This window comes from Mobula birostris, chromosome 4, assembly GCF_030028105.1.
Source record: "Mobula birostris isolate sMobBir1 chromosome 4, sMobBir1.hap1, whole genome shotgun sequence".
In the NCBI taxonomy this organism is placed as follows: Eukaryota; Metazoa; Chordata; class Chondrichthyes; order Myliobatiformes; family Myliobatidae; genus Mobula; species Mobula birostris.
This window is the reverse complement of record NC_092373.1, coordinates 173,469,178-173,495,563: the sequence shown is the minus strand read 5'-3', so window position 1 is coordinate 173,495,563 and position 26,386 is coordinate 173,469,178. Positions and strand designations below refer to the sequence as shown.

Sequence of the window (26,386 nt, the reverse complement as noted above, 5' to 3'; positions counted from 1 at the left end):
GAGGGGTCACAGTCGGTGACCTCAGAAGACATTACAAAGGGCTCGCCCGAAAGCTGACTGCAAGGAATATCGAAGGTCTGTGTGGAAGCCGTTTTTGAATATTCATTCGCTTTCTCTCTCTCTCTCTCCCACGGCAGTGATTACTGTGAAATGAACTGAACTCAATTGAACTGAACTTGGCGTCACTTTGAAACTGGTCATTTACCCCTAGACGACGATAGAGCTTGATTGATCCTATTATCCTAGTTTCTGTGTACATGTGTGTTTATCATTGCTGAACTGTTGTATTCATTATCCTTTTGATTAGAGTACTGTGTTACTTATTTCTTTAATAAAACTTTCTTAGTTCCAGTAATCCAGACTCCAACTGAGTGATCCATTTCTGCTGGTTTGGCAACCCAGTTACGGGATACGTAACATTCTGACCTTACTTCCTGCCTAATCAACATTTCACAATTCCATTTCCCATTCAAATTTCCATCAAACTCATAGTAGAGTCACACAGCGCAGAAACAGGTCCCTCAGCCCACTTGGTCCCTGCTGACCATCAAGTATCTATTAATCCCATTTACCAATTCCTGAATAGACTGAAAAGCCACAGGTCTCTAGAACACCATGTTAGAAAGGTTTAGAGTCATAGAGCTATACAGTATAGATACAGGCCCTTCAGCCCAACGAGGCCATGCCAACCATGTTGTCCAACAGCTAGTCCCAATTTCCTGCATCAAGCCTTATCCCTCCAGGACCCTCCCCTCTAAGTACCTCTCCAAGTGCTTCTACCTGCCTCAACCACTTCCCTTCAGCGTAGCAGGGTAGCGCAGTGGCTGGTGTAATGCTTTTACAGAGCCAGCAACCCAGGTTCAATTCTGCTGCAGTTTGTAAACATGACATTCAGAGCTCGTACGTTCTCCCTCTTGCACCGTGTCGGCAATAGACGCAAACAACGCTTTTCAATAAATGCTTCATGTTTCAATGTACGTGACAAATAATGCTAAAATAAAGTGAAGAAGTTTCCTCTCATCTTATTTCTTTATGGTGGGCCCCTTATTTCTAAGAGAGCAACCTCGGTCATTATCAATTATTTACAGGAACCAGGAACCTCCTCTGGGCACCAGAAGAGTTTGAGGCCAGCATAGATCAGCCACGATTATCTTGCATGGTGGGACAGGGGCCTACTCCCACACTTTGTGCCTTGAGTCCTTGTTCACAAATTATGTCGTATAGCTGTCACGAGACTTAAGTACTTCAAACACTCTGAGTGTCATGGGAAAACAGGAAAAAGAACTAAAAATGCAAACAAACCCTCTTCTTCCCCTTTTTTTTAATGCAGTAGAAGCTGTGTAACACAGAACAAAGCCATTTAGCCCATTATGCCTCTGTCAACAATTTGAAATAGCCTTTCATTTGGCCCCACTTCTACCTGCTGAACCCAGTAAGCATTTTAAAAATGATGTTCACTATTTTCCTCCCATTGAAAACTTCCTGTTGAACCTACAAGAGTTCAGATCTAGGCAACCTATGGCAACCTTCTCATTTGTTTGTTTATTTTAGGGAAAGTAAACAATAGCACTTTCATGAGAGCAAGGAATATTCACAGCAGCAATACATTGATATCAATGTGTTGAAGTACACTGCAACCTCCTCCATAATCCTCAGACATCGAGACTTCTCCGAGATGTTTTAACTTCCTCAATGAGCCAGTGTAAGGGACACAATTCAGTGCCTGCAAGTAGAATGCTTCAGGCCTGGTGATCTTTTTCTCAAACTTATTTACATTTAAACTGCCTTTCCACCGATAACTGTAAGTGCATTGAACCCGGAGATCATTTCTGGATGGACCATAGAAAGCATCCTATCCAAATAATCATAGATTGGGATTGCAACTGCCCTGCCCAAGACCGCAAGATGTGACGCAACTCAGTCCATCACGAGTACGAGCCTCCCCCTCCATCGACTCAGAACCAACATAATCAAAGACCCCTCCCGCTCTAGTCATTCTCTCTTCTCCCCATTTCCATCAGGCAGAAGATACAAAAATGTGAAAACATGCACCACCCAACTCAAGATTCAAGATTCAAAGATTCAAAAAACTTTATTGTCATTCTAACCATACATCAGCTCTGCAGGGCAGAATGAGACAGCGTTTCTCAGGGGCAGTGCAATCATAACATAACAAACGCAACACTAAATAATAAACATAACAATAAATAGTAAAACACAACAGCCACATGTCAGTTAAAATCAGTTATAAGTGTCCAGTGCAAGTTAAAAGTGTCCAAAGCAGAGTCAGGTGGAGCAGCTATTTAGCAGTCTGACTGCCTGTGGGAGGAAGCTGTTTAGTAGCCTTGTGGTTTTACTTTTGATGCTCCTGTAACGTTTGCCTAATGGCAGAAGAATAAACAGTTCATGGAGAGCAACACACATCAAAGTTGCTGGTGAAGGCAGCAGGCCAGGCAGCATCTCTAGGAAGAGGTGCAGTCAACGTTTCAGTCCGAGATCCTTCGTCAGGACTAACTGAAGGAAGAGTGAGTAAGGGATTTGAAAGGGGGAGGGGGAGATCCAAAATGATAGGAGAAGAAAGGAGGGGGAGGGATAGAGCCAAGAGCTGGACAGGTGATAGGCAAAAGGGGATACGAGAGGATCATGGGACAGGAGGTCCGGGAAGAAAGACAAGGGGGGAGGACCCAGAGGATGGGCAAGAGGTATATTCAGAGGGACAGAGGGAGAAAAAGGAGAGTGAGAGAAAGAATGTGTGCATAAAAATGAGTAACAGATGGGATATGAGGGGGAGGTGGGGCCTTAGTGGAAGTTAGAGAAGTCGATGTTCATGCCATCAGGTTGGAGGCTACCCAGACGGAATATAAGGTGTTGTTCCTCCAACCTGAGTGTGGCTTCATCTTTACAGTAGAGGAGGCCGTGGATGGACATGTCAGAATGGGAATGGGATGTGGAATTAAAATGTATGGCCACTGGGAGATCCTGCTTTCTCTGGCGGACAGAGCGTAGATGTTCAGCAAAGCGGTCTCCCAGTCTGCGTCAGGTCTCGCCAATATATAAAAGGCCACATCGGGAGCACCGGACGCAGTATATCACCCCAGTCGACTCACAGGTGAAGTGTTGCCTCACCTGGAAGGACTGTTTGGGGCCCTGAATGGTGGTAAGGGAGGAAGTGTAAGGGCATGTGTAGCACTTGTTCCGCTTACACGGATAAGTGCCAGGAGGGAGATCAGTGGGGAGGGATGGGAGGGACGAATGGACAAGGGAGTTGTGTAGGGAGCGATCCCTGTGGAATGCAGAGGGGGGGGAAGGGAAAGATGTGCTTAGTGGTGGGATCCCGTTGGAGGTGGCGGAAGTTACGGAGGATAATATGTTGGACCCGGAGGCTGGTGGGGTGGTAGGTGAGGACCAGGGGAACCCTATTCCTAGTGGGGTGGCGAGAGGATGGAGTGAGAGTAGATGTACGTGAAATGGGGGAGATGCGTTTAAGAGCAGAGTTGATAGTGGAGGAAGGGAAGCCCCTTTCTTTAAAAAAGGAAGACATCTCCCTTGTCCTAGAATGAAAAGCCTCATCCTGAGACCAGATGCGGCGGAGACGGAGTAATTGCGAGAAGGGGATGGCGTTTTTGCAAGAGACAGGGTGAGAAGAGGAATAGTCCAGATAGCTGTGAGAGTCAGTAGGCTTATAGTAGACATCAGTGGATAAGCTGCCTCCAGAGACAGAGACAGAAAGATCTAGAAAGGGGAGGGAGGTGTCGGAAATGGACCAGGTAAACTTGAGGGCAGGGTGAAAGTTGGAGGCAAAGTTAATAAAGTCAACGAGTTCTGCATGCGTGCAGGAAGCAGCGCCAATGCAGTCATCGATGTAGCGAAGGAAAAGTGGGGAACAGATACCAGAATAGGCACGGAACATAGATTGTTCCACAAACCCAACAAAAAGGCAGGCATAGCTAGGACCCATACAGGTGCCCATAGCTACACCTTTAGTTTGGAGGAAGTGGGAGGAGCCAAAGGAGAAATTATTAAGAGTAAGGACTAATTCCGCTAGACGGAGCACAGTGGTGGTAGATGGGAACTGATTAGGTCTGGAATCCAAAAAGAAGCGTAGAGCTTTAAGACCTTCCTGATGGGGGATGGAAGTATATAAGGACTGGACATCCATGGTGAAAATAAAGCGGTGGGGGCTAGGGAACTTAAAATCATCGAAAAGTTTAAGAGCGTGAGAAGTGTCACGAACATAGGTCGGAAGGAATTGAACAAGAGGTGATAAAACAGTGTCGAGGTATGCAGAAATGAGTTCGGTGGGGCAGGAGCAAGCTGAGACAATAGGTCGGCCAGGACAGGCAGGTTTGTGGATCTTGGGTAGGAGGTAGAAACGGGAAGTGCGGGGTGTGGGAACTATAAGGTTGGTAGCAGTGGATGGGAGATCCCCTGAGCGGATAAAGTCGGTGATGGTGTGGGAGACAATGGCCTGGTGCTCCTTAGTGGGGTCACGATCGAGGGGTAAATAAGAGGAGGTATCCGCGAGTTGTCGCTGTGCCTCGGCAAGGTAGAGGTCAGTACGCCAGACTACAACAGCACCCCCCTTATCGGCGGGTTTAATAATAAGGTTAGGATTAGTGCAGAGGGAGTGGAGAGCAGAGCGTTCCGAAGGAGTGAGGTTGGAATGGGGACAAGGTGCGGTGAAGTCGAGACGGTTCATGTCCCGTCGGCAATTAGCGATAAAGAGATCCAGAGCAGGCAGAAGACCAGAGCAGGGTGTCCATGAAGAAGAGGAGGGTTGAAGACGGGAGAAGGGGTCATCGGTGGGGGTGGAAGAGTCCTTGCCGAAGAAGTAGGCTCGGAGACGGAGACGGCGGAAGAAAAGTTCCGCATCGTGGAGAACACGGAACTCGCTGAGGTGTGGGCGAAGGGGGACAAACGTGAAGCCCTTACTGAGAACAGAGCGCTCTGCCTCCGACAGTTGAAGGTCGGAGGGGATGGTAAATACTGAGAACAGAGCGTTCTGCCTCCGACAGTTGAAGGTCGGAGGGGATGGTAAATACTGAGAACAGAGCGTTCTGCCTCCGACGGTTGAAGGTCGGAGGGGATGGTAAATACTGAGAACAGAGCGTTCTGCCTCCGACAGTTGAAGGTCGGAGGGGTTGGTTCCAACATATTATCCTCCGTAACCTCCGCCGCCTCCAACGGGATCCCACCACTAAGCACATCTTTCCCTCCCCCCCTCTCTCTGCATTCCGCAGGGATCGCTCCCTACGCAACTCCCTTGTCCATTCGTCCCTCCCATCCCTCCCCACTGATCTCCCTCCTGGCACTTATCCGTGTAAGCGGAACAAGTGCTACACATGCCCTTACACTTCCTCCCCTACCACCATTCAGGGCCCCAAACAGTCCTTCCAGGTGAGGCAACACTTCACCTGTGAGTCGACTGGGGTGATATACTGCGTCCGGTGCTCCCGGTGTGGCCTTTTATATATTGGCGAGATCCGACGCAGACTGGGAGACCGCTTTGCTGAACACCTACGCTCTGTCCGCCACAGAAAGCAGGATCTCCCAGTGGCCACACATTTTAATTCCACATCCCATTCCCATTCTGACATGTCTATCCACGGCCTCCTCTACTGTAAAGATGAAGCCACACTCAGGTTGGAGGAACAACACCTTATATTCTGTCTGGGTAGCCTCCAACCTGATGGCATGAACATTGACTTCTCTAACTTCCGCTAATGCCCCACCTCCCCCTCGTACCCCATCTGTTACTTATTTTTATGCACACATTCTTTCTCTCACTCTCCTTTTTCTCCCTCTGTCCCTCTGAATATACCTCTTGCCCATCCTCTGGGTCCCCCCCCCCCCCCCCCCCCGTCTTTCTTCCCAAACCTCCTGTCCCATGATCCTCTCATATCCCCTTTGCCTATCACCTGTCCAGCTCTTGGCTCCATCCCTCCCCCTCCTGTCTTCCCCTATCATTTTGGATCTCCCCTCCCCCTCCCCCTCCAACTTTCAAATCCCTTACTCACTCTTCCTTCAGTTAGTCCTGATGAAGGATCTCGGCCTGAAACGTCAACTGTACCTCTTCCTAGAGATGCTGCCTGGCCTGCTGCGTTCACCAGCAACTTTGATGTGTGTTGCTTGAATTTCCAGCATCTGCAGAATTCCTGTTGTTTGAGTTCATGGAGAGGGTGTGAGGGGTCTTTAATGATGTACCGTGTCTTCTGAAGGCATTGACTCTGAAAGAGGTCTTGGACAGAAGGTAGGGAGACCCCAATAACCTTCTCTGCTCCCCTAACCACCCTCTGCAAGGCTTTTTTGTTGACAGCACTACAGCTGGAGTACCAGGTTGTGATGCAAAAGGTCAGCACACTCTCAACCACGCCTCTGTAGAATGTAGTTAAGATGTTAGTGGGGAGTGATGCTTGTTTAAGCTTCCTCAGAAAGTGCAATCTCTGCTGGGCCCGTTTCACAAGGAGAGCAGCTACCTGCTGATCTGACTTGTGAACAGACCACTCATATGATAATGATAAACTTTTGATCTCCTCATCAGTCTCGTTGTGGGTCTTGTACCATATTGTGTGTCTGAAATGTAAATTCTCTGTAACTAATTCTGCATTCTGTGATTGCCTTTCCCTTGCACCACCTCTGTGCACTGATGATTTGAAATGATCTGTACTGATGGCATGCTAAAAATAGTTTTTCCCTGTACCTCAGTACACGTGACAATAATAATGAAGTCAGTGAAACTTGAGCATCAATTTTCTTCTCGACTTTAGAATGCCATATTTTCCCAAAGTACAATACTGGGGGAGGGTGGTGGCATATCTGAAGTGAAATTGGATATTCTCAATGGGCAGAACAAAAAGAGCCAAGTTTAGCATTTCAGATCAATGATCTTTCATCAGAACTGTCCAGATAAACTAAGGTGCAGATATATTGACAAAAATCTTCCTTAGTTGAGCTCTGACAAATGAGAATTGCATGAGAGACTCGAGTATAAAGCATAAAGACTCAAACCTGATTGGGTAAATTATGACTATGGAAACAACCAAGATGAGATCCCACTAAAATTATAAACAAAAGAAAATCTACAGATGCTGGAAATCCAAGCAACACACACAAGATGCTGGAGGAACTCAGCAGGCTAGGCAGCATCTACGGAAAAGAATATTGAAACCCTTCAGAGTCCTGCTGAAGGGTTTCGGCTCGAAACGTCGACAGTATGCTTTTCCATAGATGATGCCTGGTCACCTGAGTTCCTCCAGCATTTTGTGTGTGCCACTAAGATCATCTCAGGTCTGAGCTCCTGATTCATCCTTTTTAAATAGACTTTGCTTAAGAAAGTTTTCATAATTGGTGAACTTGGTGAACTTTCCTGAAGATTCAGGGAAATCTGAATCTAAGGTTTGTGATACATAGAAACATAGACACATAGAAAATAGGTGCAGGAGTAGGCCATTTGGCCCTTCGAGCCTGCACCGCCATTTATTATGATCATGGCTGATCATCCAACTCAGAACCTTGCATCAGCCTTCCGTCCATACCCCCTGATCCCTGTAGCCACAAGGGCCATATCTAACTCCCTCTTAAATATAGCCAATGAACTGGCCTCAACTGTTTCCTGTGGCAGAGAATTCCACAGATTCACCACTCTCTGTGTGAAGAAGTTTTTCCTAATCTCAGTCCTAAAAGGCTTCCCCCTTAAACTCAAATTGTGGCCCCTCGTTCTGGACTTCCCCAACATCGGGAACAATCTTCCTGCATCTAGCCTGTCCAATCCTTTTAGGATTTTATACGTTTCAATCAGATCCCCCCTCAATCTTCTAAATTCCAACGAGTACAAGCCTAGTTCATCCAGTCTTTCATCATATGAAAGTCCTGCCATCCCAGGAATCAATCTGGTGAACCTTCTTTGTACTCCCTCTATGGCAAGGATGTCTTTCCTCAGATTAGGGGACCAAAACTGCACACAATACTCCAGGTGTGGTCTCACCAAGGCCTTGTACAACTGCAGTAGTACCTCCCTGCTCCTGTACTTGAATCCTCTCGCTATAAATGCCAGCATACCATTCGCCTTTTTCACCGCCTGCTGTACACAAAGAATCTATTTCACCCACGTTGCCTGGGCTAACAGAAAAAGGGCTATCTGGACTCACCCCAATTTGAAGATAGCATTGAGTGCACATCTATGGCCTTTTTAACTGTGATGCAGAGTTTTATTTCTAACGCTCTTTTGAATTTTTTGTTTTATATATATAAATCAATACATCAAAGTGTCATTTGTGTCAAATCAAATTCCCATCTCCCTTTTTACTGAAAAGCCTTCAATTACTTCTTGTTATTGACCTCTCTGTTAAAGGAAATTTGTCATCTTTGTTCATGCTATCTAAACCTCTGGTAATTTTATATATAGTGTGCCACTTAAGCCAACTCTCTACTGTCCCAGAGGAAATTGCCGGCTAAAATATTCTTACCCTACCCCTAAGGTTCTCAGTCCTGGCAACAGCTTTTCTGCAGCCTGAACAGTGAGGGCAGTGAAGGACTGCAGGATTCTGGAATGGGAACACACATGAAAGGGGAAATGAAACACAAAAAAAATGGAAAGTCATTCATTTTGGAAGAAGTATGAGAAGGGGCCATATCACACAAATGATACAAAGGGATTGTGGGAACACTGACCGGTGGGATGGGGACACACTTGTAATGTATCCATCAACCAGCACTGCTGATAAATAAATGATTTATTTATTTAGAAACATAGCTTCTGCAGAAACTCTGTGTTCCTGAGAAACTTGTAACCTTTAATGTTATGAATGTTATCTGCATAGTGTCCATGCCACCAATTGTACTCCTGGGATGTGACTTACCAAGCTTTCAGGAATGCTCTGTGATACAAAGAAATGAAATGTTAATCTCCAAGACACTATTTGAGCAAACCTCAGAAGGAAAACCATAAAAATAATGATAATATCATAAAATTATGTTATTTTCCTTGTCTCCATGACCCCTCCAACTGCACGAAGATTGCAGATTGAGGGCAGACGTAGTTGCCACGTCAGCGATTACTCAGAAGGGGAATAGAGGAGCTTAATTTATAATTGGCTATGGTGTCTTGGGTACTGTGAGGATGGCTGTGGAGAGTCATTGAGAGAAGCAGCCCATAGAAACAGGCCTTTTGGCCCACCAAGTCCATGCAGACCATCAACCAAGAAATGTCACCCTAACCCCTTTTCAATTTCATTACATTCCCATTGGAAGTTTGATCAGTTCACGGCAGGAGGGCAAAGATTTTGCTGCGTTTACATCGGGATAGAAAAATGCACATTCCTCCCTCTTCCAGCAAGGCTGCATTTACTGAATGCACGCTGAGTGATAGGGGGAAAAGTGTGCAGCAAGTTGATCATTAACTGATGTGTTGGCTTGATACTGTCTTTCTCACCTTAGCCCTACAAACGGTTAATGATAAACCGTATCCCACTGTTATCATGCCTTGTGATATGCTCCTTATTTGCTGAACAGCATATCAGGTGAGAAGGAGTGTTGCGATGTGTTTAGCAGAGAGCAGAACAGCACAGGAATAGGATCTTCAACCCACAGTGTTGTGTTGATCTAGCAAATCTAAAGACGGCTGATTATACTAATCCCGTCTGTTTGTACGTTATCCATAATCCCTGCATATTCACATGCCCTTCTACGAGCCTCTCAACCATCTTCATTGCATCTGACTCCACCACCTCTGGCAGCTCACTCCAGACACCCATCACTCTGAGTAAAAAAATACTCAACTTGCCCCCCCCCCCAACCTTAACTGCATGCCATGTAGTATCAGACATTTATTAGGATCCCTCTCAGCCTCTGATGCTCCGGGGAAGCAACCCAAATTTGTCCGACCTTTCCTTATAGCATTTGCCCCTCATGTGTGCAGCACCCTCTTCTGAATTCAAAGCCTGAGTCAGTACGCATTTGTAAATGTGAGTTGTACGGCCTACTGATAGTGTGAGCTCACACGGACGTTGAGTGATCCTGTTGTTGAGCAGATGTCACTTCACACCATTGTATTTGCTGTTGGCGCATTAGTGTGAATTCACATTGTGACACTCACAACACACTGGAGGAACTCAGCAGGTCGGGCAGCATCCGTGGAAATGATCAGTCCCCCCCTCTGCCCCTTCCCTCTTCAGTCCTGACGAAGGGTTCCGGCCCGAAACGTTGACTGATCATTTCCATGGATGCTGCCCGACCTGCTGAGTTCCTCCAGCATGTTGTGAGTATTGCTTTGACCCCAGCATCAGCAGGGTATTTTGTGTTTACAATTCACATTGTGTGCTGACTGGAATTAGTGACTGGGTTCACACTAAATGAGTGTGTTCTGGGTAGGGGAGTAAAAGTTTGCATTGATGCTGTCAGTGAGTGTGAGCTCACAGCTAGTCTGTGATTAACATAGAACATTACGGCACAGTACAGGCCCTCTGGCCCACTGTTGTAACCTACTGTAAAATCAATCTCATCTTTCCCTCCTACATAGCCCTCCATTTTTCTATCACGTGTGTCAAAGTTTACATTCACACAGTGGATTTGATGGGGGTGAACTCACACTGGATGAATGTGAGTTCAAACTGGGTTTGGTGAATGAGTGTGAGCTCACACTGGGTAAGTATGAGTTCACATCGGGTCTGTGAGTTTGCCGGATTAGTGCGCCTTTGGTTGCGAGCTCACACTGGGCCTGAGCGAGTTCAGGCCACTTTGAGCGTGAGTTCACGCTGAATCTGGGTGAGAGTGCGTGCAAGCCAGCGAGCGAGTTCCAGAGGAAGAGGCGGCGCCGCGGACGGCGGGGCGGCGCTTCCCCGAGTCTGGGACAGCGTTCTCTCGAAGCCCTCTCACTCCCATGCCGGAGTGGGAAGGGGGCAGCGAAGGCGGAAAGCGGATAAGGTCCTGGGGGGATCTGAGTGCGGCCGGGGCTGCTAAGACTGAGGCCTGAGCATTGCTACTGACAGGTGAGCGAGAGAAAAACGGTACGGTAATTCGGGGAAGGCAAATTGATGCGTTTTAAGGAAAAAAAGAAGAGACGGAGGGAGCAATCCCGTTATTAGGGCGTAAATGAGATCAGTACAGTACCTTACTGGAGGAAGCGTGAGAGAAATTACTGCAACTCCGGGAGAGTGAGAGAGATTGATGCAGCAGTGAGGAAGCGGGAGAGGGACTGATGCATCCACTGGGATAACAGGAGTGGAACGCTGAGGAGAAAGATATAAATGCATCACTAGGGTATATTAATGCAATACAGAAGGAGACCCTAATGCATCACGTTAATGCAATACTAATGTGTGAAGTGTCAAAGGCGGAGGGGTATGAGTGAAGGGTAATGTTACTGAGCTAAATGGCCTGAGGTTTGCTGTTTAGATTCTGTGTTTTGGGAGCTGGTCATTGCATGCTGCACAAACCTCAGTGGCCAATTTGCACACAGTTTTGTTGGGCGGGGGGGGGGGCGGATATCTGCGATCTTCACTGAAGTAGTTTTGGTTAGTGAATAATCTGAATCACAGAGCTGAAGTTTATCTATGTGAGTGACGATCTTCACCTGGTGAATCAGATGTTAAAAATACTTATCAGAAACAATCGTGTATAATTTCTGTATTATGTAACTTTTACATTTCGGGGGATGGTGTCACTGGATAGTTCTCTGGCACCCAGGCTAGAAGGCTGGGAGGCCGAGTGGAATTTCCAAAGACTAAAATTATTGAATGGTCTCAGCAAAGGAGGCCATTTGGCCCATCACGTTCATGCTGGCTTTTTACTGCTGCAACAAAATGTAGGCCGACGGTGCAGTACCACACTGAGGGCGTGCTGCTCGGTTGGATGAAGCAATAAGCAGAGGTCCCAGTTTACTCCATCCCACGGTTTGACTTTTCAAGCTCAGGGGATGTTGGTGTTGCTGAGTATGTCGTATTCCTCTAGTGAGTTTTCTTATTTGAACTTATTCAGTCAGTTCTGTGTCATTGCAGTGCCGAAATTTACAAACAAATTATGTTCACTTTATTAAATGTATTTAACAAAGAGCAGTTCCTTAAGGACATTATAGCCGGGGGGTGGTAACGGGGACAATCTCCACTACCTATTAAGTGCCCCCAATGACCTCCGCCTGAAATAGCCTCTGACAACAAAGTCCAGTTCCTGGCCTTCACGTGTGGTTGAACTACTAATCCCAGTGGAACCGTTTCTCCTGAGAGGAGAAGGGGCGAAGCTGGGTTACTGGCATCTTAAAACCAGTCGCTTTGGGCAGATGGGGCTCATGGGCCGCGGTTGGCAGCTCATCGAGGAGAAGGAAAACTCTGATCTCAAACCTCTGCTGCCTCGTGGCTATGCCCATTCATAGGAAGACTTTGGTAGTAAAACCAAGGAAAAATCTGGAGCTGGAGTCCCTAGGGCAGTGCTACATCGAGTTCAATGCTGACTGGCAATTCCTGAGACACGGTCTCTGCCATTCCTTTTAGATTCATCAGATGTGTGGAGAGGGGATTCATCAGATCTGCTATATGGGCAGCAGCTCGTTCTCCATATTGTACTGGCCTGGCTTGTGTATCTAGACAGCTAGGACGCAGTATCATCATCCATGGTTGACCCTGACCAACAGAGGCCTCATCCTCATAACAAGGGGCTCTGGAAATTACGATGTGTAAATCTTCGCCATTCTCCCTCACTCATGCAGGACAGGTTTGCAACCTGATCCAAATCTGTGTGAGTTATCTTCATGATTTAACTCCCTTATCCCAGCTGCACTGCATTGCATTCCTCTCAGGCTGACCTCGCCTTCCTGACTTCTGCCTATAGAAAAGGCTTTTAACAATTCTGCATTTAGTATTGAGTAAGATCTTTCAGAATCACAATTTTCATCACTCCCTTTCTGGGCTGAGTTATTTCTCTCTCACACACACACACACACACACACACACACACACACACACACACACACCCCCCCCCCCCTACCTTTGCATTAATCCATGTTAAAGTTATTATTCTATTATTCTCTCACACTGACACCCTCCCTAGGAGAGCACACATCTCCGCTTAATGGAACTGAAGTAATTTGTCTGTCTCCTTTGAGCCTTTGTGTTGGGCACGTGGCCAAGTCGTTAAGGCATTCGTCTAGTGATCTGAAGGTCGCTAGTTCGAGCCTCAGCTGTGGCAGCGTGTTTGTGTCCTTGAGCAAGGCTCTTAACCACACATTGCTCTAGTGTCTGTGTGAGGAGTGGCGCCCCACACAGACTTCCAACTTGCACCTTGTAAGGCCCGACGCAGGCCTCTCATGGTCTGAATCGACGTTCCCCCTCTTTGAGCCTCGCTAATTTTTAATCAGTGCACCATGAAAGACGTCCTATCAGGATGCATTATGGATTGCTCTGCCTGTGACCAAAAGAAACTGCACAGAATTTGGATGCAGCTCAGCACACCACAGACACCAGTGTCTCATTCAGTTGACTCCGTCTACACTCCTCGTTACCTCAGTAAAACAGCCAGCAGAATCAAAGACCTCACTCACAACAAACATTCACTCGCTCTTTCCCTTCCAATTGGGCAGGTAATCAAAAGCCTGAAAGCACATACCACCAAGTTCAAGGAAGCTTTCTATCCTGCTGTTGTAAGACTATGTAATAACATCACAAAGTTATTATGACTTTGCATCCTACTCTCTATCTGTACTGTACTTTGCTTATTTACTTATTTACAGGATGTGGCTGTCACCAGCTAAGCCAGCATTTATTGCCTATCCCTAGTTGCCCTTGAGAAGGTGGTGATAAGCTGCCGCCTTGAACTGCTGCTGTCCCTGAGGTGTAGGTACACCCACAGTACTGTTAGGGAATTCCATGATTTTGACCCAGCGACAGTGAAGGAATGGCGATATGCTTCCAAGTCAGGATGGTGTGTGACTTGGAGGGGGATTTCCAAGTGGTGGTGTTCCCAGGTATCTGCTGTTCTCGTCCTTCTAGATCAGGGGTGGCCAACCTTTTACATTCCATGTGTCAATTTTTTTCACACACGAGTTCAGATGCGCCATACAACTCTTGTACCCCTATTCAATTCTTGTAAAAATATGTTAATATAGACATACTTAGCATTTTTACATGATATATTGATTCAATATAAAAACAAGATAAACATTACTTACCTTAATGAGACTTCTGAATCTATTTTGATTTTGCCAAGATTTTAATGTTTGGAGTTAAATTAGTTACTGAGAGCAGCAGAGAATTCTTCAAATTTGAATTAGTCAATCGTGACCTCGTTTTGTTTTTAATTAATTTCATGGCTGAAAATGCTTGTTCACATCTGTACGTCATTCCGAAACGACAGATGTAACTCTGGGCAAATTTTCTTAGTTCTGGAAAATGTTCACAGGGTAATGATCGCCAGAAATTAATCATGTCAGAAGCATTTGGAACTGAGGGAAGCTCATCAAATTTCATGTTCAATAATGAATTTGTTTTCAAGTCAATAAGTTCCATTTTATGTTACTAGGCACCTTCATGATTTTTTGTTCACTAAGTGAAAATGGGTTTATAAATGCAAGTATGCAATCTTCTTCTTTAGCAAAACCATGAAAACGACTTTCAAATGACTTGCAATAACCTGATTTTTTCAATATATTTTGTAAAATTACCATTATCTTCAGCGCATTCACTCTGCTCTTTTAAGTGCGGAAACTGGCTCAAATCCTCATTTTCTAACTGAGAGGTGAACAGTTTTAACTTCATCCTGAATGCATTGATATCACTTACTAAGCTAGGAAACAATTTGTTCTTGCCCTGGAGTTTCAAATTTAGATCATTGAGATGGCTTGTAAAATCAACTAAAAATGCTAAATTAAATAGCCAATTGTTATCACATAAAAGGGCTCTTTCCTCAGGCAGCTCATTTTTCTCTTCCAGAAAATTATGAACAGTATTTTTCAGTTTCCAAAATCTACTCAGAATCTGTCTTCTAGAAAGCCAGCTCACCTCACAATGAAGGACGAGATCACCATATTCCAAATCTAACATTTCACAATATTCTCTGAATTCTCATCTGTTTAGTCCTCTTGCTCTAATTTTATTTATGCATTTCACCACCAGTAACATAACATGCTGCAAATTTAAAGTTTTTCCACACAGTGACTCTTGGTGTATAATGCAGTGATATTTTAGTAGAGGACGACCTAAAAAGTTCTCAAGCAAAGCTGTAGTCCTAGCGGTTTTACCTATCATTGACGGTGCTCCGTCAGTACAAACACCGATGTTTACTAGAATCTAGTTGTAGATTTTCTAGGCATGATTTTACTTTGTCAAATATGTCTGATCCTCCCGTTTATCCATGAAGCAACTCAAGACTGATAAGTTCTTCAAAGACGCTAAAATTATCAATTCCTCTTATAAAAGTGCTTAACTGGGCTACGTCACATATGTCAGCAGGTTCGTCCAAAGCTAAAGAAGAGAAAGTACAAGCATGGACAAGGCCTTTCAGTTGCTCAGATACATCATGACAGAGTTCTTTGGTGCGTCTCGTAACGGTTTGCTTTGACAGAGCAATTTTGTCTACTTTCCTTTTGATATTTTTATCACCAAGACATTTTGCAAATATTTGGAGACAAGGCTTAACAATTTTTTCTCCATCAGAGAAAGACTTCTGTTTTTTGGCCAACGCTAGCTAAAGCAATTTCATAGGATGCTTCTGTCATCGCCAAACTTTTACTATCACTTTCTGCTTTTCTTTTGCTCATTTTCTTTTACACTGTGATGGGTAACTGAATGTAAAGACAAGGCTTAATTTTCAAAAAAGTACAAAACTGCAAACGTTCACAAAAGACGAACAAAGCACAACTCGGTAGTGCACGATCATTGATTGTAAACTGACTGGCAAAAACCTGCGACGTACCGCGGGTGCAGACGCCTGGTGCCTCAGGATCAAGCAAATATCAAACGTGTATTGAACAGTTATGGTATGACTGTAGAACAAAAGTCCTTCTTTCCTAGTTTGACTCATTGAGCATTTTTTTTTATTGAAAACAGATTAATGTGGAAGAAGATAACATTTGCCAAAAAGTGTGCACGAAATAATAAAATGGCTAAAAATAATTGCTAAGTTTTAGATTTATTCTCAGTAAAACCCATTTCTAGCTCTAAGCTACTTGAGTCCCTGTTATAGTTTTTTTTTTCTACAAATCAGTTTTTGGTTAATACTTTTTGCATGAGTAGGCTTACTTTTTTATTATTATCACTGGGGTGCAATGTGCCATTTCTAATCATCCAATGCGCCACAGGTTGCCCATCCCTGTTCTAGGTGGTACTGGTCGTGGGTCTGGAAGGTGCTGCCTTAGGAACTTTGGTGTGTTGTTGCAGTGCATCTTGCGGATAGTACACACTGCTGCAAATGTTCGTCGATAGTGGAGGGATTGGATGCTTGTGGAAGGGGTACAAGTCAAGTGGGCTGCCTTGTACTGGATGGTGTCAAGATTCTTGAGTGTTGATGGAGCTGCACTCATCCAGGCGAGTGGCAAGTCTTCCATTACACTCCTGACCTGAGCCTTGTAGATGGTTGACAGGCTTTGGGGAGTCAGGAGGTGAGTTACGTGCTGCAGGGTTCCTAACCTTTGACCTGCTCTGGTAGCCACAGTGTTTATAGGGCTGGACCAGTTCAGTTTCAGTTGCTCTGTGCAGGATGTTGATAGTAGGGGATTCAGTGTTGGTGATGCCACAGAATGTCAAGGGACGATGATTAGAGCCTCTCTTGTTGGAGATGGTTATTGTCTGTCACTTGCGTGGCTCCACTACCACGGTCCTGAATGACTTCTGTCCAGTTGCACTCAACCCCATCATTGCAAAGTGCTTTGAGAGACTGGTTCTATCACTTCTGAAATCCTGTCTGCCCATTACCCTGGACCCCCATCAGTTTGCCTATCGCACCAACAGGTCAACGGAGGACGCCATCTCCACGGCACTTCACTCTGCCCTGACCCACCTGGACAGACCCAACTCTTACGTCAGAATGCTGTTCATTGACATTCAGCATTCAATACTGTGATCCCCTCCAAGTTGATTGCCAAACTTCGCCAGCTTGGTATCAGCTCATCCCTCTGCAATTGGACCTTGGACTTTCTGACTAGCAGACCCCAATCAGTTAAGTTAGACAACTTCTCCTCCTCCACTCCCACCCTGAACACCGCGTGCCCCAAGGCTGTGTGCTGAACCCTCTTCTGTACTCCTTTTTCACCTATGACTGCGTTCTTGTACATGGTTCTAACTCCATAATCAAGTTCGCAGATGACACCACGGTGCTTGGCCTGATCAGAGGGGATGATGAGACAGCCTACAGGGACGAGGTCCAGCACCTGGCCGCATGGTGTGCCGACAACAACCTGGCCCTTAACATCCAGAAGACCAAGGAGATCATTGTGGACTTCAGGCATGCTAGGAGCCACACTCACTCCCCCATCTACATCAACGGAGCTGTAGTGGAGCATGTATCAAGTGTCCACATTTCCAAGGATCTCACCTGGTCTCTGAACTCCTCCATCCTGATCAAAAAGGCACAACAGTGCCTTTATTTCCTGCGGTGCATCAAGAAAGCTCACCTCTGTCCCAGGATACTGACGGACTTTTACCGCTGTACCATTGAGAGCTTACTCACCGACTGCATCTCAATGTGGTATGGCAATTGTCCCATATCGGACCGCAAAGCACTCCAGCACGTGGTGAAAACTGCCCAGTGGATTATCGGCACCCAATTGCTCACCATTGAGAACATCTACCATAAACGCTGCCTGGGCAGAGCGTAAAGCATTATCAAGGATGCATCTCACCCTAACCATGGACTTTTTACTCTCCTCCCATCCGGTAGGCGCTACAGGAGCCTCCGTTCAGGAAGAGCTTCCTCCCTGAGGCTGTGACCCTGCTGAACCTCACATCACAGCGCTAAGCAGTATTTCACCCATATTGTACTGTCTCAGTACTTTTATATTTGTGTGCTGTAGCACTTACTTTTTATTCACAGTTATTTTGTAAATAACACTATTCTTTGCATTTCTGGTCAGATGCTAACTGCATTTCATTGGCTTTGTATCTGTACTCAGCACGATGACAATAAAGTTGAATCTAATCTAATCTAATCTAATCTAATCTAATCAAGTGTTACTTGCCACTTGTCAGCCCAAGCCTGGATATTGTCCAGGTCCTGCTGCATTTGGGTATGAGCTGCTTCACTAATAACTGAAAGACTTCTGTTATTATTTTACCTTGTACTGCAGTACCTCATAGAGTCATAGAGTTCCACATCATAGAAACAGGCCATTCAGCCCATCTTGTCCATGCTGAACTATTATGCTGCCTAGTCCCATCGACTTGCACCTGGACCATACCCTACAATCCCGTCCCATCCATGTACCTCTACAGATTTCTCTTAAACGTTGACATTGATCTCACATCTACACTTGTCCTGGCAGCTCGTTCCACACTCTCATCACCCTCTAAGTGAAGAAGTTCCCCTTCATTGTCCTTAAATATTACACATTTCACCCCAACCCAACACCTCTATCTCTAGTTCTCACCCAACCTCAGTGTAAAAAAAATACGTGCCTCTATCAAATCTCCCCTCATTCTCCTACACTCCAGGAAATAAAGTCCTAACCTATTCAATCTTTCTCTTTGCCTCAGGATCTCAAGTCCTGTCAATGTACTGTGTAATGAATTGATCGGTATGAATGGTATGCAAAACAAGGTTTTCACTGCACTTTGGTATGTGCCCAATAGAATATCTTAGTCTGGAGACAGAAATTTACATAACTTTACATACAGGAGATTATCTGCAGATGCTGGACATACAAGCAACGCAAACAAAATGCTGGAGGAACTCCGCAGGCCAGGCAGCTTCTGTCGAAAAGACTAAACAGTTAACATTTCGGACTGACAAGGACTGGAGAATAAAGGTGAAGTGGGGGGAGGGGAGGGGGCGTACACGGTGGTAGGTGATAGGTGAAACCGGGAGAGGGGGAAGGGTGAAGTAAAGAGCTGGGAAGTTGATTGGTAAAAGGGTTGAAGGGCTGGAGAAGGGGGAATCTGATGGGAGAGGGTAGAAGACCATGGAAGAAAGGGAAGTGGGAGAAGCACTAGAGAGAGGTGATGGGCAGTCAAGGAGATAAATTGAGAGAGGGAAATATGAATGGGTGATGGTGAACCTGGGGGGGGGGGGGTGGAGTGGAAGATTATATAACTAGCTGGTTTACATAACCAGAGCATATTTGGAACCATTTGTGTCCTGCCAAACCTGTTTAGCTTTGCTGAATAAATCTGGAAAGATTTAACCCAAGATTGGTATTTGCTAGAGTACAGCATTACCTGCAGCACTGTATTTCCCCGACTTTTTCACTCCCATTTCCAACTACACTTGTGAGAAAGCCCCTGCTGTAAGGAGCTTGTGTGTGCTCCCAGTGAACATGTGGGTTTTCTCTGGGTGCTCCGTTTCCTCCCACAATCTTGAGACGTCCTGGTTAGTAGGTTAATTGGTTATTGAAAATTGTCCTGTGGTTAGGCTAGGGTTAAATCGGTGGGTTGCTGGGTGGTGCCAGAAGACCCTGTTGCGTGCTGTCTGTATAAATAATATAAAATAAAATAAAGCTGTGAACATCTTGGAGTGTGGTTACCTGTCCGACTTCTAGCTGCCACTTCCTTTCTTCCCCAAGGCCACTCAATCTATGGACCTCCAATGATTCCCCTTCTCTCCAACCTGCTTCCTGTTCTTTCAACTCCATACCCACCAAACTGCTGACCAGACAAGTTCCCTCTTCTCCCGAAACAAACTTGCAAACGTTGGTAACCTAGAATGAAAGCAAAAAATGTTGGAAACTCCCGGCCTACCAGGCAGCATCCATGGAGAGAAACAAGAGTTGGAGGTATCAGGTGGAAAGTGCTTTACCAGAACTGAGAAGGAGAGAGGACAATTTGGCATCAAGCTGTTAAAAGTGTGAGGGAGGGACGGTTAGGGAAAGGGGATACCCCTGATGGGGTGAGGCCAGGGTTGTGCTGTGGATAAGCCGTAAAAAGGGCAATCTGTTTGATGGGTTAGTGGGAGCAGTCAGAGGGAGAGAGCATGGCCCAAGAGAAAGGGTTAACTAACAGGTCAGTTAACCTATCAACACCTCTGGGAGATGGGAGTTAACTAGAGCACCAGGGAGTAACTCACTAGGAGAACGTGCAAGTACCATGTAGAAAGCATCAAAGGTCAAAGTTTAATGTGGATTACTTGGTTTGTGAATCAGCAGCACTAATTGCTGCCGAGGTACTTATTAATTGCCTGCTCCCGAGAGTAAAAATACGGTGGATTCTGGTTAATTGGGACGCATCAGGACCCAATTAGCTGAAATTTCATGAAAATAGTTAAAGTTATAACTGAGCAGTGAATTATCAAATCTACGACAGTGCTATAAAACTGTATTAATTCCGAGTAGTTATCAACAGAGGAAATTCATCCAGGGGATGCTACAGCATTCTTTTGATTGACTGTAAATGAGCAAAATCAGTGCAGACTCCTCGTGTAGATAATGGATTGCCCTCATACAATGCTTCCGATGATTACATCCTCCAAATCTTCATTTTCATTGTAACACTCATATGACTGTTGATACTTTCAAATTCTTCATGGGTCCTAAGTTGATGAACCAGGGAAATTGTTTCATTTTCGCACCTAGCCATTTAAGCCTGAATGCTTAAAGCCACAATGAGCAAAACAGTTCTGAATTGTCTTACTGCTTATTTCTGGTCAACTATCAGTGACTAAAATCTATGCTTTTTCAAGGGAAGTGCACGCAGTTGATGCTATTTCAAAATTGTTCTCTCTCACAGCCACACATGTACACATGTTAGAATCTGTTCGGCAACAGGCTCCTGCCCCATTAAGTGGCTTGGTGTCCCAAATAAACAAAGGGAATCTTGGCTATTTTTTTGATTAGTTTCAGTTCTTTATTTAAGAGTTGTCCCAAATAAGTGGCTGCCCTGATTAACCAATGGCCCAATTAACTGTAATCCACTCTATACTCTATGTCAGACTTGATAACAAGATTTGCTTGTATAGATGTGGAAACAGAAATGTGTTTCATAGGGAATGTTAATTCCACAAAGCTGGGAGCAGTCTGGTCACTAGTAGGTTTGTGGTGAGTGTGGTTGGAGGTAGATGGATAACTGCAGCTGTTCATTCACATCAACCCCAGGACATCACCACAAGTGTTCCTCAGGGCAACGTCCTTGGTCGTTCTTCTTCAGATGCTTCATTAATCACTTTCATTCTGCCATAAAGCAAGAAGTTGGGTGGGGGGGGGGATGTTCGGATATGATGGCACAATGTTGATTGGTGTAGGCAAATTTTCTATTGGATTGAGGTCAGAAAATGATGTCAAGTCTGGTCCATCCTTGGGAGCAATTTTCAAACGCCTGAAGGTACCACGTTCCTCTGTACAAACAATCGTAAGCAAGTATAAACACCATGGGACCATGCAGCCGTCATACCGCTCAGGAAGGAGACGCATTCTGTCTCCTAGCAATGAACGTACTTTGACGTGAAAAGTGCCAATCAATCCCAGAACAACAGCAAAGAACCTTGTGAAGATGCTGGAGGAAACAGGTAGACAAATATCTGTATCCACAGTAAAACGAGTCCTATATCAACATAATCTGAAAGGCTGCTCAGCAAGGAAGAAGCCACTGCTCCAAAACCACCATAAAAAAGCCAGACTACGGTTTGCAAGTGCACATGGGGACAAAGATATTACTTTTTGGAGAAATGTCCTCTGGTCTGATGAAACTAGAATTGAACTGTTTGGCCATAATGACCATCATTATGTTTGGAGGAAAAAGAGTGAGGCTTGCAAGCCAAAGAACACCATCCCAACTGTGAAGCATGGGGGTGGCAACATCATGTTGTTGGGGTGCTTTGCTGCAGGAGGGACTGGTGCACTTCACAAAATAGATGGTATCATGAGGAAGGAAAATTATGTGGATATATTGAAGCAACATCTGAAGACATCAGCCAAGAAGTTAAAGCTCAGTCGCAAATTGGTCTTCCAAATGGACAATGACCCCAAGCATACCTCCAAAGCTGTGGCAAAATTGCTTAAGGACAGCAAAGTCAAGGTATTGGAGTGGCCATCACAGAGCCCTGATCTCAATCCGAGAGAAAATTTGTGGGCAGAACTGAAAAAGCGTGTGTGAACAAGGAGGCCTACAAACCTGACTCAGTTACACCAGTTCTGTCTGGAGGAATGGAACAAAATTCCAGCAACTTGCTGTGAGTAGCTTGTGGAAGGCTAGCCAAAACATTTGACTCAAGTTAAACAATTTAAAGGCAATGCTACCAAATACTAACAAAGTGTATGTAAACTTCTGTCCCACTGGGAAAGTGATGAAAGAAATAAATGCTGAAATATGTGGTCATATGCTGAAATAAATCATTCTCTCTACTATTATTCTGACATTTCACATTCTTAAAATAAAGTAGTGATCCTAACTGACCTAAAACGGGGAATGTTTTCTAGGATTAAATGTCAGGAATTGTGAAAAACTGAGTTTAAATGTATTTGGCTAAGGTGTATGTAAACTTCTGACTTCAACTGTAAGTTCCCCCTCAGTATAGCAACAGTGAATACTTTACACTGCCATGGTCTTTGTTTTATATTTGTTTTTGTTATATTTTTTCTTTCATGTATAATTCATGTTTAACTGAATTTTTTTTCCTTGGTGGATGTTTTTTCTAAAGCTATTTGCCTGTGATACTGCTGCAAGTAAGTTTTCATGGCACTTGTGTATATGTGTACAGTACTGTACAAAAGTCTTAGGCACCCTCACTATATATAAGCACAGTACTGTACTTCTGCATATGACATTAAGTGTGACTTGACTTACTATCTGTATTGATGAATATAATGACTCTTGTCCCTGCAATGAATTTTTAGCGGATTTGGTACACTGGTTGGAAATCTTAGAAGTGTCAAATACAATTGAGCCAGAATGAGGTTTATTAACGCTGGCATCTGGGATGTGAACTTTCCTCTATTCAGGACATTTACAGCAGCAGGTGCGTAAGAAGAGGCTGGAGCATCATCAGGGACTCCAGCCACCCCGACCACAAACTCCTTCAGCTGCTTAATTCTGGCAAATGATACCGCAGCATTAAAGCCAGGACCAACAGGCTGTGGGACAGCTTCTTACACCAGGCCATCAGATTTATCAATACACATTGATCTGGTTGCGTGTTTGACTGTGCATACATGGATACAAAACAATTATGTATGCAATCTTAGTGTTTGGGCAGTATGACCATTCAGAAATCTGTTTCTAGTTCATTGAGGGTCGAAGTTGGAAATCTTCAGCAACACATACAAAACGCTAGCAGAATTTAACAGGTCAGGCAGCATCTGTGGAGGAAAAGAAACCATCGATGTTTCAAGCCGGGACTCTTGGGGTCTCGTGCTGGAACATCAGCTGTTTATTCCCCTCCACAGGATTTGCCCAACCCGCTGAGTTCCTCTAGCATTTGTGCCTTTATCATTAAGTGTGGGTCTTCAGGCTACTGTACCTCCTCCCTTATGGGACTGACAAGAGGGCATCTCCGGGATGGTGAAGGTCCTTAATGGTGGATATCTCCTTCTTGAAGCACTACTTGTTGAGGATGCCCTCAATGGTGGGGGGTGGGGGTGTTGTGCTCGCGACGGAGGTGGAGGAATCCCATAACTCTTGCAGCCCTGTGTGTTTGGAGGTTCCACACCAGGCTGTGATGTAACCAGTCAGAATGCTCTCCACCGTACATCTAGTAATTGGTAAGGGAGAGAGAGAGAGTGATAGATTAAGGATCAATTTACAGGACTTTTAAATCTGATAAATGTTTGTGTTTTCCCTCACAGTGATGGTAATTGCTAACATGGAGGAGACCGACCACAGCAGTGACGTGCAGATGAATAATGTGTACTCCAACGTGGAAGCAGGCCACCCAGACTCGTACCATCACGAAACGATCAGTGGATCGACAGTGACTTTCAACAATATCTGCTACCAAGTGAAAGTGAAGACGGGCTTTCCATGCAAACGGCAAACTGTTGTGCGGGAAATTCTCAGTAATATCAAGTAAGTATTAGCAGGCTGTAGCTGCGGTATCTGTAGTTTGACTGTGAGTGTTAGCCGCAGCAATGGTGGCGACGGGGGGCGGGGGAAGCGGAGTGAGGAAAGGAAAGACAGAGTTGAGTGTGGAGGGGGCGTGTGTTGGTGTGTCTCATACTACAAAGAGGTTCATTTTTTGGCTGGCATTGATGGTAGAAGAATTAGAATAGAGTTAATGAAAAACTACAGATGAACAAAGACTGACAAACAACTAGTGTTGAAAAGAAGACAAATTATGCAAATAAAAAAATTACTGTATAATAGTAAGCAAGTGTGCGGTCTACGGGAAATCCTAGCACAGCCTCTGGATCTCAGTGGCGTCGTTCATTCATTCAGGTGCCTTGCCGTTCGGCGAGGGCGATCATGTCTCTCCATCCATCACAGTCCCTGACCCTCTGAATTGTAGCTGTTGCCTCCCCTGTTTCTAACCATGATGTTATTCCATCTGTCATTTTCATTCTCTGTCTGCCTCTGCTTCTTTTTCCTTTCAGCTTTCCAGTTTTCCAGTTGTAACTAAATGTTCTAATGTCTCTCTTGCATGATGTGTCCGAAGAATTTTGATCAACGCAGATAAATGTTGCTGGTGAACGCAGCAGGCCAGGCAGCGTCTCTAGGAAGAGGTACAGTCGACGTTTTGGGCTGAGACCCTTCGTCAGGACTAACTGAAAGAAGAGCTAGTAAGAGATCTTCTTTCTCTTACTAGAGAACTTCTTTCTAATCTCCAACTTCTGATTCCTCTATGAGGATTGGTTCACGTTAACCTCTTCTTTCCCTTTCTGAAGTCCACAGTCAGCTCTTTGGTCTTACTGATGTTGAGTGCTAGGTTGTTGCAGCGACACCACTCAACTAGGTGATATATCTCACTCCTGTACACCCTCTCATCTCCATCTGAGATTCTGACAACAATGGTTGTATCGTCAATAAAGTTATAGATGTTATTTCAGCTGTGCCTAGCCATACAGTCATGGGTATAAAGAGAGCAGAGCAGTGGGCTAAGCACACAACCCTGAAGTGTGTCAGTGTTGATTGTCAGCGAGGAGCTGTTATTACCAACCTGCACAGATTGTGTTCTTCCAGTTAGGAAGTCAAGGGTCCAATTGCAGAGGGAGGGTCAGAGGCCCAGGTCCTGTAGCTTTTCGACCAGGATTGAAGGAATGGTGGTGGTAAAAGCTGAGCTACAGTCAACGAATACCATCCTGACATGGGTGTGTGTATAGTCCAGATGATCTCAGGCCACATGAAGAGCCATTGAGATTGCATGTGTTGTAGACCTATTGTGGCAATAGACCAGTTGTAGAGGGTCCAGGTCCTTACTGAGACAGGTGTTGATTCTAGCCATGACCAACCTCTCGAAGTATTTCATTACCGTAGGTGTGAGTGTACTAGACAATAGTCATTAAGGCAGCTCACGCTACTCTTCTCGGGCGCTGGTATGATTGTTGCCCTTTTGAAGCAGGTGGGAACTTCCGACCATAGCAGTGAGAGGTTGAAAATGCCTTTGACTGAGTATTGAGAATGTGAGATGAAGAGTCCTTGAAAGTGAGTCCATAGGTTGTGGGAACATTTCAGTGATGGGGCAAGTGAAGTTAAGTGAAGTTATCCCCTTTGGTTCAGAAGCAAGGTGGTTGAGGGGCAATGACTGTTTCTGAACTTGATGGTGTGAGTTCTGAGGCAGCGAGAAGAGAGCCTGACCTGGGTGGTGGGGGCCCCTGATGATGGACAGTTCAGTAACTTTAGTTCTCATATGCCTTGTTTTCAGAATTGTTGGACAATTTCTCTGTTGCAAATCATTAAATGCTTAGCAATGCACAGAAGATCCTGTAAGAACTCAGCAGGTCAGGCAGCATCTATGGAAATGAATTAACAGTCAATGTTTCAGGCCGAGACCCTTCTTCTGGACTGGAAAGGAAGGGGGAAGAGGCTAGAATAAGTAGGTGGGGGAGGGGAAGGAGGACAAGCTAGAAAGTGATAGGTGAAGCCAGGTGGGTGGAGAAGGTTGATGAAGTAAGAAGCTGGGAGGTGATAGGTGGAAAAGGTAATGGGCTGGGGAATAAAGAATCTGAGATTAAAGGATAATAGACCATGGGAGAAAAAGGAAGGAGGGCATCAGTGGGAGGTGATAGGCAGGGGTAGAGAATTGCAGAAGAGGGAAGGGGGAGGGTGAAAAATTACTGGAAGGTGGAGAACTTGATGTTGATGCCATCAAGTTGGAGGCTACCTAGATGGAA

General features: G+C 45.1%; 1 protein-coding gene across 1 annotated transcript in view; it reads left to right on the top strand.

Moving 5' to 3' along the window:
* Window positions 1-10,794: 10,794 nt before the first annotated feature.
* The window catches only part of abcg2a (ATP-binding cassette, sub-family G (WHITE), member 2a), a 97,071-nt gene continuing 81,479 nt past the window's right edge, over window positions 10,795-26,386 (top strand). The window contains exons 1-2 of the mRNA XM_072256483.1: window positions 10,795-10,985; window positions 23,906-24,125. Coding sequence (XP_072112584.1) covers window positions 23,908-24,125 — 218 coding nt within the window. The 5' untranslated portion in view covers window positions 10,795-10,985; window positions 23,906-23,907. The remainder of the gene's footprint in view (window positions 10,986-23,905; window positions 24,126-26,386) is intronic.